The 18,653-nt window shown below is 34.7% G+C and overlaps 2 protein-coding genes across 2 annotated transcripts in view; one reads left to right on the top strand and one right to left on the bottom strand.

The window, feature by feature from the left end:
* Positions 1–204: 204 nt before the first annotated feature.
* Positions 205–11,376, bottom strand: mrps35 (mitochondrial ribosomal protein S35). Its single transcript, XM_059535633.1, has 8 exons — positions 11,199–11,376; positions 10,724–10,770; positions 9,667–9,834; positions 8,641–8,701; positions 8,410–8,549; positions 6,840–6,949; positions 6,690–6,759; positions 205–680 (listed from the first exon to the last, which is right to left on the bottom strand). Exons 1-8 carry the CDS (start codon positions 11,341–11,343, stop codon positions 405–407), a joined length of 1,017 nt encoding a protein of 338 aa, XP_059391616.1. The 5' UTR covers positions 11,344–11,376; the 3' UTR covers positions 205–404.
* Positions 11,377–14,719: 3,343 nt separating this feature from the next.
* The window catches only part of kcnq1.2 (potassium voltage-gated channel, KQT-like subfamily, member 1.2), a 148,109-nt gene continuing 144,175 nt past the window's right edge, over positions 14,720–18,653 (top strand). Inside the window, exon 1 of the mRNA XM_059536641.1 lies at positions 14,720–15,071. Coding sequence (XP_059392624.1) covers positions 14,845–15,071 — 227 coding nt within the window. The 5' untranslated portion in view covers positions 14,720–14,844. The remainder of the gene's footprint in view (positions 15,072–18,653) is intronic.

The raw sequence follows: 18,653 nt of genomic DNA, 5'->3' as shown, positions 1-18,653 counted from the left end.
AAAATGAATTGTGAAACTAAAAAGTTGCAATTTACAAATTACCATTTGTAATTTATTTTGTCCTGTGGTAGAAACAGGCTCTTAACTGATAGCATTTTCGATAGCCCTATTTTTATTGTACCTTTAGAGGACAGAAGCTTCAATATTCTTGTTTTTGTTTTTCATAAAAAAAAATAATTAAAAAAAACACAAAGCAGAAATTGGTTAAGGTTGCTCATTAATTGTCATTAATTTATTTTTCGTGACTATAGCAGACTTTTGCATAAAAAAAACAAACAAAAAACATCAAAATTATGAGAAAAATGCATGGCTCACTGGTGGAAAAAAAGCCACCTTACTGCTTTTAGTTCTCCCCAACACATTTTTAATATGCAATTCTACATGTATATTCTTGGTAAGGCAGCTCAGATATTAAAGAGCTTCTTCACAGCCTCTTTATACTTGTGTAGATTTTCCTCGGTCTCTCCCTCGTTCTTCAGCCTGAGCATGGTGTCTCTGTACTCCTGCACCACCGGCTGCCCCAGCAGCTCCTCCCTGGTTCCCTCCTCCACCTCATCCTTCGTTCCAAGCGATCGCATGCGCAGGAGAGTGTCCAGAACGTTCTTTTGGGATGGACTGTCTTCCCACTCGTACTCCTCCATATCCGCACGTGTCTTTTCCTGCTCCCACGCCTCAGTTTTCTGTAAAACAGCAGCATGACAAAAACAGCTTTAAAAGACTGATAGTGAAAATGATTGACTGATCAAGTGGAAGATAACAGCAAAATGTTTGGTGTTCACTCTCAGATGTGTTTTACCAAATGCAGTGGGAAAAATGATGAATGTACGATTATGATTGCTGCAATCGTCAGATTGTACAATTTGACCCAATTGAAACTAGGTGAAAGCAAATGCACACTGTGCAATATCAGCAGTCTTTTCCTCCTGTGACTGTATGGGATTACATTTAACATGAAGAAACATTAAGTCTCCACTGTATGAGAACATGTGACCCTGGAGCACAAAATCTGTCAGAAGTCAGAAGTAGCAAGGGTATATTTGAAACAATAGCCAAAAAAAAAAGCAATTTTCTAAATATTTAGATTTTTTTTGCTCCCTCAGATTCCAGATTTTCAAATAGTTGTATCTCAGCCAAATATTGTCCAGACATCAACAAAAAGCCTATTTTTTCAGCTTTCAGATGATGTATAAATCTCAATTTTGTAAAAAAAAATGACCCTTATGGCTGGTTTCGTGGTCCAGGGTCACATATATGTATACATTTTCTTTGAATATATTTAAAAATAAATGCTTTTTTTATTTCCTAAATTTTTGACTTCTCATATCAATCTAAATTATATTTTTATTGTTAAAACCTTCAGTTTAAAATACATTGCCCCAAAAGTCTACATATTCAAAAAAGGCCATATATATTTATATATATGAAATATTTATCACATTTTCAATCTAAATATATTTAGATTTTTACATTTAGCATTTACTCAAGTGCATATTAAGATTAGAAATGTATTTTGTTGCACTTTAAAAAAAATATATTTTAGCATTGGATGGTTTCAACAAAATATCTATTTCCTTAAGCTGCATTGTTTACAACATATATTTAAAAATAGATTTTAAAATGCATTATTTTGATAAGTTTTAGTTACTTAGTTATGCATTTTATTCTATTATCTATTATTATTATTAAACACTAAAGTGTTTAACAATGCTTATTCATTGTTACGAAAATAATATTCAAAGAATGCAAAATAAGCAGATATTTACATTGCATCACATAGACAATCTAGTTTCTTGCAATTGCAACTTTGACCATCCTCACAGAAGCACCAACTTCACTGAAGACTGAGATTCATCATAAAAGCAATGAATCGAGAGCGTATGACACTAAACGATCCAAGACTTAAAATATTATCTTCTGCTAAAAGAAGTGATTTGATGATAAAAATGTCAAAAGCACCTTTAAACCCAACCTAGACTAAGATCGTTTAAGCTTTGAAAACAAACGATACTTTTTGACCGGCTGAGGAATTCTGGCACGATAAAAATGCCAAGCTGATTTGGAAAGGAACTGCTGTAATAAACACGGCTACTTAAACTCGACGAGCGGCTCGGATTTCACTGAAAACATGAAGAGACGCCGCTCAACATTTGCTTAAGTGAGCAAACTTTTAAAGACAGCTTGAGTTTGATAAGAACCCTTGGAGTCCCTCCTTTGCCTGAGACTACATTTTCCCAATACTTGCCATCCTCAGTGACAAAAGCGTCTTTGTGTGCATGAAGGCCTCTGGTGCAGGTGCTTCAGACTAATGACTATCAATACAGGGCATGCACACACAAACCAATCCCTTTCCAAACGTCCTCCATTCCTCTGCTCAAATCAGCCGGCCGCAGGGCACTACTTAGGGAGCGACTGATGGATTCGCTGGTTTCTACAGAGATGAAGGTGGTTTGGCCAGATCGTGAGGATTTAATTAGGACTGTTGACCCAAATGATTCAATTTAGCCGAAGAGGCAAATCAAATGGTTTGCGACTAATTGATGAGATTGGCCTTTCACTGGAGAGAATAGGAGCGTAATTGAGGACCTGACTGAAGACATGAAGACGCTCGTGGTTTGTGTGCTGAGCTGAACGGTTAACCGCTCTGATGCCCGGAAAGAAAAATATGGGTTCTTGAAGAGCTCTTCTGTTCAAGAAACACCAAAACCAAGCGTTAAAGTCGATGTGAAATCAATATATAAACCCCATTTTTGGAAAAGACTCTATTCTTTCAATTGAAAAAAGTGACGTTTCCCCATATAATGGGAAAAAGGTTTAATAAGAATTATTATTTGCATTTACAGATACATTTTAAATATATTTCAAAATATACACAAATTAAATGCTAATGTATATAAATTATAAAAAAAACTACATATCTATTTTTAATGTAGTTTATATATATATATATATATTCTATTCAGCCCAAATCTAAAAACGAAGTGTTTTACATTTGAAAAATGTATTTCCATAAACTGCATTTTTTATGAAAAATACTTGGCAGCACCGATTTTCAGTCAAAAAATATATTGCTAATATAAGTACATATAACATGTTTTGAAGTTTTCGTTATTTATATTTCAAAAATATATGTTAGGATTGGAAACACATCTTATTGCACATTATTTAATATATTTCAGCATTTGAAGGTTTTTTTGTTTTGTTTTTGTTAGTTTTTTTTTTTTTTTTACCTGAAAATACATATCCTTAAGTTGCATTGTATACAAGGCCTACATTTGAAACTTTTTCTTGGTCAAAATAAAATGCTAATATAGTTTTTAAAGTATTTTGATATACTTTAGTTTACTATATTTACCAAAAAAGTATTTTAAGGCATGACATATTTGTTTTTGAGGACATTTTGTAATATATTTTAGCATTTGAGGGTTTAAATTAAATTTTAGATAAAAAAAAAAAAAACTATTTCTATTTATTTAATAAAGTCCCTTTGTTGCCATTTAAATATATAGCTAGTATAGATATGCATAAGTATATTTTGCTAAGCTTTAGTTAAATTAAATTCTAAAATATGTGTAAAATGTCCATTATGCATTCTAAAATGTAATTTTTTTTGTAATATGTTTTAGTATTTGATTTAAACAAAATACATTTTAAATTAGGAAAATGTATTCCACAAGTATCCCAATACATTTCCATGAAGTCGAGCTGTATTATTGATTTATTTTGCCGTTTGGCCACCCTAGTGCACCGCATTGCAATCACGTGCTGTGATGACTTCACGACGCATTAAAAACCAAATGAAATGGAAAAAAGGGGTGATATTTAACCTGTGGAAACACACCCAGGCCACATTTGTTCCAAAACCTCTTCCAGTCAATGTGAACACAGTTTGAATGGATTATCCTGTGGCTGTATTGGCAGCTAAATCAGGTCTTGGAGATACAATCACCCTCGTGGTCTGAAACAATCAGCTGCTTTGTGGCAAACCGCCCCCCTCCCGTTCCCATCCCGACGTCACTCTACCCCGTCCTGAGCGCTCCGAGCCGCTACTGTGCTAGCCATTGTGCTAGCGAAAGGCCAGCGGACACCGTTACACTTCCCAACCAGGATGGCAAACAAAGCTGGAGCGTGGCTCTCAGCCAGGCTTCTCAGTGAAGCTCAGAAACACAGTCACACAATACCAAAACCAGCTAGTCTCCAGCGACAAGAGCATGATGGGAAAATGCACACATCTTGAGCATTTCTTTGCATTTTATTGGCACCCGATCCATTATTATAATTTTTTTTGTGTTTGACCTTGTCTGAATCTAAAAGGTCATGTTCTTTACTCCTCAAAGACGCTTTAAGAAGATCATGTACGTAGGAAGCCCTCAGTTTGCCGACTTTGAGAAGTTCAAGTGTATAGATTACACCGCTCTAGTCTTAATCTGTGTTTTATCAAAAAGCACTTGCTAATTCGTCCTCTGTTGTGCTAATGAGGTGAATCATGTGACACTCAAAGGTTACTAAACACTTTTTCGAGTCTCGCTTAATTCACAAAGGAAACTGTCACATTACATCTTTTGTCAATTAAATCGTGAACTCTGTGTAAGCGGAGATGGTTCTTCCGCACAGATATGACGTGAATTATTGATGACGCGCTTCATCCTGCTGTAATGAGAATCTTTTGAGCCGCCGCCAACTGCTTTTTCCAATGGAATCTAACTGTCAGCCAATCAGATGCTTCCATTCAGCCGCCGTTTCCACTCTCGGGTTGCTCATTGGGCGAGACAGCTGTCAATCATCTAATCAGGTAGATAATCATGACACTATTTGAGTGATGGATTGCTTTGGTTTCACCACTAAATGTGATCAAGCTCAAGGTAAGAATTAAAACTAAACTAAAAATTTAAAACAAATGACCTTTTTAATAGTTGTTTTCAAACCAATTAAACATTTAAAAACATATATTGTAAAATATATTTACAAACATAAATTTTAGTTGCAATTTCTTTCTTACTTTAATTTCAAAAATACATTTAAAAAATTAAATGCATTTTGCATTTACCAAAAATCTATTTTAAGATAAAAAAATATATATTTTCTTGGACATTTTGTAGTACATTTTAGCATTTTGAAGGCTTTTAAATATATTTAAATATAAAATATGAATTGCCTTAAGCTTCACGGTTTACAACATATATTTATCATATAGTTGAAATATATTTGTCACAAAAAAGACTTTATATTTTAAAATGAAAATAATAATAATAATTCTAATTTTAGTCAGATATTATATATAAATAAATGACATTTTCATTTCCACTTTTCAGGCCTGAAAATAAATAAATAAATAAATAAATTTCCAGGTTTAATTCCAAACTGATTTCAAATTCAGGAAAAAGATGTAAAAACCCAAAGTGCACCGTCACTGTTATGGATTCCCAACCTTCATTCAGGCCCCCCTCTTCCTATTGTTTAATGTCATCCCACAGGGGGTCTCTGTCATGGAAATCCACCCCGCTGCCGGCGGGACCCAACTGAAACTTTCATGATAGTTCAGGTACAATAGAGATATGAAATATTCATGTGTTCAGACATCAGAGAGATTCAAACACACGAGCACGGAGAACACATCCCCCTCCATCAGACAGAAGTCAATGTACTGATACAGAAATCACAATGATTCCTGCTAAGGCAAGCATCACTATTATTACCGCTCATGCTTGAAGAAATGGTTCACTTAAAAATTTGAATTTTGTCATAATTTACTCCATTTATGCCATTAGGACATTAGGACAAAAGTGAATTGACTCTTGAAATATATGATATTATTGCTAATATTACACTACTTTGCCACCCTTAAGAAATATTTTATGTATATTATTATATTTAATAATATATAATAATTATATAATAATTTATTATTATTATATTTAGTTTTGTATAAATACATATTATATATATTAATATACATACATAAATACAAACACAAACATGTATTACTGTTTAGTACTTTATACAAAAAATGAAATCAAGTGGTGACTGAAATTGATACTGATATAGATACTATGCATCTCAATTATTGTTGAATATTTAAACATCTACAGGGTTAATTTTCTTCATGCACAATGTTTTATTTCATGCTAATTTTCATGAATCCACCCTGGCCTGTAGCATGGAAATCCTGCCTTACTGTGTAGATATTAGGGCTGCCAAAATGGCTGGATATCTCAATTTAAATTATGAACTAAAATATTATCAATATTCAAATCATATTCGAATTTTAAAAGGCATAATTTCAGTTAGAGGGGGAAAAAGCTTTTGACTTCTCTCCTGAGGGCAAGAGAGCGCATCGAGCAAAATATTATTAATGCATGTTTATACAAAGCATTAAAATGCATGAATATAACACATGCAAAATATTTATTAACCATATATAATCAGGTTGCTTAAACAATTAGAATCAAAACAGCATCATGTATGTGTTACGTTTTTGCATTCGAATGTGGATTTTTATTATAAATTCGACCAATAATCAAAAATGTACAGCCCTAGAAGATATGATCTTAAACACTGAACCTATCCAGACTTGTACATGACAGCTAATAAAGCACAAAAATGCATCTCGTTTCAGCTTGCTGGAAAAAGTAGAAATGGCATAGAAATGTGAGTGCATCTGAAGTAATGTGGAGGGTTGCAGACAGACTCACCCAGGACTCGTGGTAAAGCACGGTGAGGAGGTACATGGCATAATCATAATTCTGCTTCCTCAGTGGGCAACTACAATCACACACAAATATATTTTTAATGCATGAGAAATTAGGAGTAAAACCCACAGAATATATCTCCATATCACGCACCTGTCTGTGGTGATGGTGAGCGTGTCGGTGTCTTTGCAGTATCGCTCTTCACTGAGTTTGATCATCTTCTTTCTGGCGTGATCATCCAGATTCAAGCTGGAGAGCTTCACCTGCAAAGGCAGAAATATTATTAACCACATTTTTTAATTCAGGACAATGTTTAAATAGTTAAAAATGCATCATTTTTGAGGGTACATGAGGAATACAGTATAGTCTGATAGTAAACACTGATAGGATGATCAGGACCCTGCTTATTATCTCCTGATGTGTTAATTAAAAAAAAACTAAAACTGAAATAAAATGAAATATGACAAAAACGCATGCAATCACTAATATACTTTTTTTTTTAAATGAAACCCGAAAATTTCTATAAACTTCAATATCAAATAGTTTCATAAATTGTATAAAAATATATTTTATTTAAAATAATAATAAACTATAATAGTATCGTGATACTAAAATAACATGCATCGAAAATAAAAATGACAAAAACACAACGAAATCATTAAAACTTCAACAAACATTTAAATAAACAGAAAACAAAAATGTAAGCTTAAACACTTTTAGATAAATTGAATGTAAAAATAAAAAAATTATAATAAATTAAAAACATGAATAGGGATAAAAAATAACAAATAGTCATGAAAAGGACAAAAACATAAAATCACTAAACCTTTAAACAAACACAATCTAAACATAATTAATAATATATATATATTATAACTAACAACTGATGTTTTTATTATATTATTTTCTATTTAATATTGTGTTAAAGTTTATTTATATTCATTTCCCAGTCTTAAAAGTTCATCAAAGGACAATGCGTCGTCACTTAATCCAAACCTTCAGCATTTCTCCAGCAATCATGTTCACTTGGCGTTCCTCCAGTCATCTTGGACATACTTTCTATTAAATCGTATTCTTACAAACAACAAACCCTCAAAAGGCACTATCTTTCATGCACAACTCTGCTCTTTAAATCCGCTCCGGATCGTCACAAACACTCTCTCACTCTCTCAAAGAACCAAATAATGGTGCACGATGAATGCACTATCAATTGACTTATCTGGGGTTTTCTGGCTGTTGCGGTTAAGAAATGAATAGGGGAGGAGGGGGGAGACCCTCATCCCGTAAATCTGCCCTTTGATCCCCTTCACATCCAGCCCTAATCCAACGGGATTAACGTCAGGCAGATGGTGAGAGATTTATGATAAATCACACATCTCAGATTATAAATGAAGAGAGAATATACTGTCAAACCAATGAGGCCATCACGCATGTCTTCAAGTGACAGCATTTATCCATTCATTGACAACAAGCAAAGATGATTTAGTAATAATCTGGAATGTTTATGCTCATTCAATTCTCCTGGATTTTTTGTCAAGCTAATAAGAGGAGACAGTATGGGCAGAAAAACAGTCCACATCATGCATATTTATTTATTTTTTTAAGTAGCCAGAGTTTTGATAGTAAATGTCTAGTCCATTGCATAGCATATTCTGTCCAAAAACACAGATTTAGACAGAAAGAGACGTGTGAAGAGAATTTCTTCCCAATCAAACAGACGTACCTTCAGTGTCACTATTCTCGCGTCTGGGTTTCGCAGTGACAATCCAGCCGATACGAACTCCTTACTCTGCAACTGGATTGGGAAATGCTTCATGCATTTCTCATCTGAGTCCAGGGCAGACGGCCACTCCGTACAGAACTCTGGACATATTAAACAGGGAAAACTTTTATGAATCTTTATCTTTTTTTCTGCTGTCCATTATTGAAAACTGAAAACAAAAAACAAACTCACGCTTCAGGGCCTCACAGTGCTTCTTAATAGCAACAGGGGTTAAGTGTAAAAAGTTTGGGATCTGAAAGACATCAAAGCATGTGATTAAAAAAAGAAGGGTTTTATCACTATTATCACGTTTTCATGTATATGCAACAAAAAGACGATCTGAATAGGTCCAATTAGCATCATTTAAAGTTCCCAATCTGCAGTTCTGATGAAGGCACTTTTAAGACTTTTTAAAAGACCAAGAAAAGTCAAATGAAGGAATCATTTGAATGGAACAAACTGGGACAATACGGTCTCTAAACATAAATGTCTTGTATTAGCCACACTTCAAAGTTTTCAACTTCCAGCAGGTCTCCATTATTTTGGTAATTCGTTTTAATTAAATGAATGGGCTTAATAAGCTCAAACACTGGAATATGGAAATAAATTGTATTTTAGCTTGAGATCTCTCTGAAAAAAAGTGTTTATCTGTATTTTTGTCTTGTCTTCCAGTGCAAATATCTAAAGATTCTTACATCAAGATATTTACCTCAGAAAAAAAATGACATAAGAAATCTTGTTTTCTCAGAAAGAGTGTCAAAATGAAGCGAGTTTATGATTAAAACAAGAACAAATCTGCCAGTGAACTCTGAAAAAACAAGTTCTCATAGCTGACTGAAACACAACCGTTCTGGTTTTGAGCATAAACTCGCTTAATTGTGTTCAATTTCTCACAAAACCAAGACTTCATATCTTTAATTTGCATCTCAAATGTGTCTTGACTCAAGGAGGTTAAAATGAACAATGAGAAAGATATTGTTTTTTTTATTTTATTGTATTTTTTTTGCAGTGCATGCAACATGTAATGCCATGGCTTTATGAATTCAAGGCTTTCTGCTGCAATTTAAGACCTTCTCAGGCCTTAATTTGTGGAATGACAAATTAAGACTTGAAGACCAGCAGAAACCCCCCAAAATAAAGCATATTGTACACTGCACTTCTGCATGAGTTTGCTTATTTTTTTTTTTTAAATGTAGGTAATTGAAAAGACTTGCTCACCTTTATCAGTTCCAGGTTGCCCTTCTTGGCAGGCGGTACGCCTCTCTTCACGGGATATCCCATCCGCACCGGCAGAGGAACGGCGGCTGGTTTGAACGACGCTGCAGTGGGATAAACAGCTGTCCAGTCCTGATCTACAGCCATCCGCTCACTCCTGGGCTCCCCAGCCTGTGCAATTAACACTAATATTATTTACCAGATTCATAACGCTAGATCAGAACATAGACCAACTGCATTATGATTACAGAGGCATGCAAAAGTTTGGGAACCCCTTGCAGAATCTGTGAAAATGTGAATAATTTTAACAAAATAAGAGAGATCATACTAAATGCATGTTATTTTTTATTTAGTACTGTCCTGAGTAAGATATTGTACATAAAAGATGTTTACATTTAGTCCACAAGACCAAAAAAATGCTGAAATTATTCAAATAACCCCATTCAAAAGTTTGTGGTTCTTAATACTGTGTGCTGTTCCCTGGATGATCCACGACTGTCTTTCGGTTTTGTGATGGTTGTGCCTTGTTTGTTCTGAAGAGTTAAACTGAGAACTGTTCTTCAGAAAAATCTTTAAGGTCCTGCAGACTCTTCAGTTTTCCAGCATCTTTGCATATTTGAACCCTTTCCAGCAGTGACTGTATGATTTTGAGATACATCTTTTCACACTGAGGACAATTGAGGCACTCAAACACAACTATTAAAAAAGGTTCAAACGTTCACTGATGCTCCAGAAGGAAACAAGATGTATTAAGAGCAAGTTGAAGATCAAGGTAAATTGTACTTCATTTGTGTTCCGGGAAACATACAAGTATCTTCTGTTGCTTACAAAGGGCAGAACTAAATGGAAAAAAATGTATATTTCAACAAAAAAAGAAAAATTTTCATCATTTTCATCAACTCTTAATGCATCTTGTTACTTACTCAGGACAGTACTAAATACGAATAACATGCATTTAGTATGAGCTCTCTTATTTTGTTAAAATTATTCAGATTTTCACAGATTCTGCAAGGGGATCCTAAACTTTTGCATGCAACTGTATGTGAAGTGTAATAATAACCTGTCTCTTTGACCTCCGCTGACCCCGAACACCTCGGCCTGAGGCTTCTGTAATCACACATTTGATCAGTGCAGAAATTAAGCGCAGTATTTTTCAATTTGTAAATTCATACTGAGATAATATTAGGGCATAAAATAAAACATTTGAGTTAAATACACCATACCAGACGCGCAATTAACCCTGAATTTAATGGTACAATGACAGTATCAACTTATAATACCACGGTAGCTCAATATTTATTTATTTTTTACAACCGTATTTACTTAGTAAGTCACCGAGTACCGTGGTAGTACTATGGTACATGTCCAAAAACATGGTAATAATACGCCAGTTTTGTTAGTAAGATGTAATATTTCATTTTAGGAATGTAATGACATATTTTCGCGATAATAATAATAATGATAATAATTGCAATCCCTTTGTAGCGCTCCGTAATCCTGTAAATGGATTAAATAACAGATAATACGAGTTTTACCGGTTTCTGTGGCCACGGGGCTGGATGAGAGGACAGAGGAGATTGAAATCCTCCTGTTGAATGAAATTAAGCTGTATATTCCATTAATATTAGAGTTTATTTTGTATAAGGAGGACAGCGCAGGGTGAGTGATGGACGCAGCCATGATGGAAAAACCTGCAGCGTGACTACGGCGGCCCGGATGGACGCAAATAAAGCGAGGCGCAAATCGTGAAAGACGAGCATTTAAACGAACTAAACGTTCTGCTTTTCATTCAAAACAACATTTAAGTGTAACATTTTAAAAGTGAAAAATTTTAAATTGAACGCCTTTTTTGCGTTATACATGGAGAATAACTAGATGGGAAATGAATTAATTGAACAGAAAGTCTTGAGATGCGTTTTAAAGAGAATATTTTAACTGATTATCAATTTGAATTCTTATTTTTTAAACCATCACGTTCGCGATACGCGTATAGATAAAATAGCGCTCGCTTGTAAATAACGTTTTGTTAACTTTAATTTGATATTATTAATTTGATATTTTTATTTTTAGCGAAATCATATTTTTTCCCCCCAGAGAATATGGCATAATACTCTTTACATGTTATGTCAGAGCCGAACACTTTGAATATTTATGACATATTTAAAAAGCTTCCCACGTGCACGCGCTTTGACAGACTCGATGACGCGCGCAGCATCTCTCCTGCATCTCTCCACATGTGTTTCACTCACAGCATCACAGACAACTGAAGCACATCAACGCGTTTACTTCAGATGATGATGAGGATGATGAAGAACTGACACCAGGAGTCCTGCTGGAGAGGTATTGTTGATTTAAAAGTTCCTTTCTTTTGTTTTATAAGTGATGTTGTCCATCGATGAAAGATTTAAAAAAGGGTCTTCTTGACATTTCACAGTTAAACGTATAGCTAGCTAAATATTTCAAGACGGCGTATGTGCATATTGTGGGTTTAAATATAGATGAAAAGACAATTAATAGCAACTGAAATAGTTCATTTCTGTTTTAAATTGAACATAACTTTTCTGAGATTAGCGTTTTGTATGCACAAAATATGCATAGAAATGAACAACAACTTAATTTACAATACTTTAAAGCTTGTTAAGAGTTAGCCTATCGCACATGAAATAACAAGAAACAATAGCATTTGATCACTTTTAGCACTTTGTCTTGTCTTTTTTTTTACATTGACATTTTTTTTTACATCAAAAGTTGTATAATATAAAAATTGGATATTTATAAAATCGTCAAGGTGAATCTGGCTACATAAAATAATACATTTATGAGGTTCTAATAATTTTTATTGAGATCTATTTAAACCCAGTTGTTTTGGTTTGGTAACTTGAAGAGTGACTGGTTTCATTCATTTGCTGCTCTTGTGCTTTACGCACACATGAATGAGCGTGAGTGTGTTTATCTCTCTGTCCACTAAATCCTCTCGACACGCTCTGACTGTGAGTGCTTTCTATCTCTTGACACTGTGATCTTCAGCTTAAAGCGGTGGTCTGAAACTGTATCTGTGAGCAGCCGGCGCTGCAGTCGCTCTTCTGTCAGCGGCTCTGCCACTGAGACTGACAGACGCAGCAGAGAGGATAGCAGGGTCCTGTTTCGATTCGTCTCCACTCACAATGCTTTTTCCAGTGGCTTTGTGTGTCCATCCACTGGTCATCTCATGATGGATGGGGATCTTGTGATTTCTCTTGAGGGGAAAGTCTGACCTCATTAATGAGGGTATTTTACTCCTCTTCCTCACTGGCTTGTGACCCATCTGAGGAAGACTTCAGTGAAATCACAATCAAGCTAGAGTGATGACACTCATTCAGCATTTGCTTAGTAGATTTTTTTTTTTTTGTGGTTGTTCCATTTCGAGAGACATTTTAGCAAAACGTGCATTTGATTAAGAAAAACAACAACACAAAAACAGTGCAAACGTTAATATTTTGAAATATATTTCATACTGTGTTAATATATGCTAAAATGTATTTTTTTCCCCTAATTTTAATTTTCTGCATCATTACTCCAGTCTTCAGTGTCACATGATCCTGCAGAAATCATTCTAATATGGCATTATGTTACAATATAATTTTTTGTAACTTTTCGAAATTACAAATATCTTTAATGTTACAATATAAGAACCTTTTATAGAATACAAGAACATTTATTTATTTTCTAAAGTGAGTGACTTCAACCCTTTTAAACATGATCTCATGGTGCATTTGTCTGTCAGAGGAGGTTTATAGATGTGTCTGGTGATCTTCAGTGCATTCTCATGCAATGTTAACCTGTCTGAGCTGTGAGCTGCTCCTTATTTAAACCCGCAGACTTGGAGCACGTCATGACAGTTCGTGAGTTAATGTGTGCTGTGACTTCCCAACAACTGGTGATCAGTCAAATGCAACCAAATACTCAAGATCACCAAGACTGTAAAAGATCTTAAAAGATGAAACACAGATTAAAGTTTGTTTTTCATCAGATTCTGAGAAATGTAGCATTGCATCACATGCTCACCAATGGATGTGAATGGGTGCCGTCAGAATGAGAGTCCAAACAGCTGATAAAAACACCACAATAATCCACACCACTCCAGTCCACCAGTTAATGACTTGTGAAGGGAAAAACTGCTTTTTGCAAGAAATCTATCTATAATATTGCCTTCTTTAGTTAAAAAGTAATCCTGTCTGAACCAGGAGAGAAATATGCTCAGATCAAACATCGTTTACAAGCCAAAAAAGCTCTAAACAAATATACTGGTGGATTTTGATGTGAGAGACAACAGGAGATGGACTTTTTCACTGGAGGAAGCGTTAATATGGATTATGGACTCCTATTTTAGCAGACATGATGGTTTAAGCCCTGTTCACACCGAGAACGATAACTATAAAGATAACTACATAGATAAAGTCTGTTTTTAAGATATACGTCTGATTATTCTAAGCGCATGCTTGTTTGCTGCTTTAAATTCTCTAGCTCATTATAGCAGGATGGATTCTGATTGGCTGTCAATATTTTTTTAATCGTTCATCAGCTATTGTTTATAGTGGATTGTCCTGGGTATGAACAGACCTTTAAAGTTAACGTTTTGACAGATTTGTTTCTTACAAACACACAGCTTTTCACTTCACTTTTAACTGTTGGACTGGAGTGGTGTGGATTACTGTGATGTTTTTATCAGCTGTTTTATCAACTCTCATTCTGACGGCACCCATTCACTTCCATTGGTGAGCAAGTGATGGAATGCTACATTTCTCCAAATCTGATGAAGAAACGAACTCATCCTAATCTCGGATGACCTGAGGGTGAGGACATTCTCAGCAAATTTGAATTCTCAGATGAACTTCTTTTAAAAAAAAAAATCACAAATCGGTTCTCCCTTTACAGGTTTAGTGCCATGTCAGACTAATCGCTTTGGAGCAGTTCTACCCAACAACCCTCCCCACTGAACTCACCATGGGGGACAGACTGGGCCGCCAGACCCCTCTGTTATCCCGTGGACGTACGTTTGGATGGTCCACCTCCTGCAGCAGCATCAAACTAAAGGACTGCGGCCACAACGGCCACGACTTCCTGCCCAGCCTGGAGGAGGCAGCAGTGCCCAGCGCTTCCCTCGCCGCGGCACACTCTCCTGTTTCACTGGAACTGGAGCCCATGGTGAATAATGGATTAAGCGAACCTGTCGCTCCAGGTGGCCACACAAAGGAGCCACCGGCGCACAGCCAGCGCTGCCAGCCCCTCTCCATCTCCACCGTCCCGCTTCCCTCCGCCACCCGCTTCCCGCACAGCCCTTACCACGCCAAGACTAGCATGCAGGGCGATGTGTACAACTTCCTAGAGAGACCCGCCGGCCTGAGGTGCTTCCTGTATCACTTCCTCGTGTGAGTAGACCTTCCCTGTTCACTACTACTCACCTGCATGTAGCATTTGTGCTTATAAAGCTTGTGATTGGCTAATAGGGGTTTAATCAGACTTTTGTCGTGCTCACTTCACGTTTATCTGAGCCTATAAAATGTATTTTTAAATACATGGTTGATTCTTTTTATATTTGGGTTGTTGACATTAAATAATTTTAGGAAGTTGACGTCCTATTAATAGTTTTTGCTATATGGCATTTGTAAATATTAACAGCTATATTAACAGTTATTTTTTAAATGTCTATTTGAGGAATATGATTCATTCAGGTAGAAAATCGTATTTAATTTTTATGTATAGTATTGATTTTTATATTTGGGAAGTTATAATGTCTGCTTTGTGAAATGGAATTTGAAAAAAAAAATTAAAAGCTTTTTACTAATAGTTTTGTAATTACTACACATGCAGATTTATGAGTACTTATTAATTGAGCGCCAACATGGAATGTTTGTACAGTTGTACAAAATAATAGAGGCAAAAATAGTGATGCTTTAGTATACGACAATATTTTACCTATAAAGTATCCATGGACACTTAATGCATATTATTAAGCGTGCTTTTAAACTGCTATATTAAGAACCTGATGATTTTTTTAATCATGTTTATGTTTGTTTTTGTCTGAGAGAGTTTGACTGTTCTTAGAGGTTGCGTGTTGTAGGATTGTATTTGAGTGTGTCCTCATTTCAACTGCGTTTTATTTCTAAAAATAGTGGTTGGACGTCTGGTTTGGTTTGTGACTAAAGTATTTAGGAGTTTGCATGCGGAACCCTCACAGAAAATGTCAAAATCTTTTGTTTTGTTTAGTTTTTAAAAGTGCTCGTTGCTCCAGTCGTGTGTTAATTACAGCTGATGTCGAGTGGCTCTCCATAACTAAAGGAGGACAAGTGTGGTTGGTTGACCAGGCGTTGTTTTGCAGTTGCTAAGATGTTCTGAATAATTGCTGTGTGGTTGCTAGTGTGTTCTAATGGTTACTAGGTAGTTTCGTAGTTATTTTTTGTTTTATTTATAAACTATATATACAGTGCGTGCATAGTTATTAGGCAAGCTGATATTCTGATAATTTTACACATTTTACCAATTCCAAACCATGTCAATCTTAATAACTACTATTAATTTAGCATTAAATCATTTATAAGTGATATATAATTGTCCATGAAGGCTGGAAGCTAAAAACTCCACAATATGCAGGTGTGCATAATTATCAAGCAATTATCAAGGTTTTCTTTTACAGAAAAAATGAGCCAAAAAAGAGATTTAGCTCAGATTAAAAGTCAAAAATTGTTATATGCCCATGAGAAGGATGCAGTACTAGAATTTGCAAAGTTAAGTACAGCAAAAATGCTCATTAGGTCAGCACGGTCAGAAAAAACAGGTGGAGAAGAAGAGACACGTTAACTTAAAAGAATTAAGAATGAAGCTAAAGAATTAGGTTTGAAACCATCAGGAACCATGTCAAGAATTTATCTTCCAGAATCTGGCACTAAGTTTTAGAATTTTAATAATTTTTAGTCAATCTCTGCCAGACAGACTTTTCATGATAGGAGATGGACTAAAAATCATTGTTTCGGTAATGACATAAATGAACAAAATTTTCTTTTTTGCTACCGAAGCATTACTGTCATTACTGAAAATGAACTGTCACTGTAATGTATATTCATACTAACGAATCCTTAACTTTGAAATCAGTATGGTCAACTTTTTGCCTTTTACAAAGAAAAATTGGATTAAAACAAATCTCATAAATTACACTTGAAAAATTAAATTGTTATTGATTTACATTACATTTTTCTGAAAATGTGTAATTAAATAGCATGATCTTAATAGGTCAATATAACCTTTCTAATTAAATTATTATTACTGTGTTGCGGTAGTGACAAATTTGGGGAGAGGACAAGTATATTAAAAAAGAATTCTGAAAATACAATATGAGAATTAACCGCACAATTACTAGAAATGAGTACTTTTGATATCATACAATTTCCATACACACAATTTTTTTTTCAAGACATCTCCAACTCTGACTTTGGACCAATTCTGTAGAATGGCCTGTATATATATATATATATATATATATATATATACATATACTATTGCAATTTTATGTGCTTTTGTCATTATTTTTGATTATAACTTATATATGTATTACTGTTTAGGTTTTTTATTTCAGATTTATTTCTGTTTTAGATTTTTATTTCAGTATTACCTTAAATTTAATTTGTCATTCATTCTATAAATATTAATATTTAAAGTTTTTAATTTATTTTACAATAATAACCCTGCTCAGAGTCTGTCCCCATCCACTTGTATTGCATTGAAAAGAGCAGCATGGACATCTGGCTAAATATCTCCTTAATTTTGTGTTAGATTTAAGAAAGTCACTGGAACAACATGACAATGAGTAAATAATAGCAGATTTGTATTTTTTAAGGTGAACTATCTCTTTAAGAACATGCTGATAACTCTCTGACCCACTTTTTTTCAGTGAATGAATTCCAAATTGAGGAGAATAATGAATGTTCAGATGTGGCGCTCTGCCTGGAGCTTTTGGCCTGTATTAGTACTTTTCTTGAACTTATCAGACAAGCATGTCATGACAGCGTTGGAAACTCTCTGGCTGCATGCCTCGCTTCAGTGCTGATGCTTTGGTGGTCTGATAACCTCTCTCTCTGTGTAACTGAGTATCTAGAGTTGCAGTCGCAGCACTGAACCTGATCTCAGCCTCTTACAAAATTAAACCCCACTGACTGATATTCTGTGCCGCTCCTTTAAGTAACTCTTACTTGCCGATGGTTATCGATGCCAGGTTGTTCTCTGGCTGCTCTGCCAGCGCTGAAGTGGACACACAAACATCGAACGCATCCATCCTGACAGACTAATGACCTGTCTGGCTCTTCAGGTGTTTTCAGAAATCCTGTCTGGGTTTAGAAATGAGACTTAACGGTACATTGACTAGAGGAAAAACACCTTTATTGCATTTAAATTATTATATATGTATATAAAAAGCAAACTGAGAGTCCAAACTAACAGAACTGTGACATATATAAAAGCTGAAAATATAAAGAGAGATGCTCAAAAACCTTCAGAATGAAAATTAGAAACTAACTGAAATTAAACTTAAATGAAATACTACTACATTACAATAATCACTTTATGATTAAAGGTAAATATAAATATCTAAAGATGAATAAAAACCAATAAAAACTGTCCAAAAACTAATAAGAATGTCAAAATTATTAAAATGTAAATTTAGTTAAATTAAAACAAAATCGAATTCATATTACGAAATTTGAGTATTGCTAGTGTACGGAAGTATTTAAAAACCCTTGGGAGAATTTTTTTGTAGAAGTTTTGAACTATAAAATAAAAAAAGAGTTACTGGTATCGTCTGTGAAGTCTTCATGTGGTTTAATCTCATTGTTGTCTTAGAGAAAAAAGTGAGGTTTATATAATCATTCTCTTGCAGGCTGCATCTTTACTAAGCTTCTACATTCCCAAACGTGTGCCTTTTTTGCCAAAGGCTACAATGTGGAAAAAGTGCGGAAGATAAA

The sequence above is a fragment of the Carassius carassius genome, chromosome 43 (assembly GCF_963082965.1).
Source record: "Carassius carassius chromosome 43, fCarCar2.1, whole genome shotgun sequence".
NCBI lineage: Eukaryota > Metazoa > Chordata > Actinopteri > Cypriniformes > Cyprinidae > Carassius > Carassius carassius.
The sequence above is the reverse complement of the archived record's forward strand: the minus strand, read 5'-3'. Positions and strand labels throughout refer to the sequence as shown.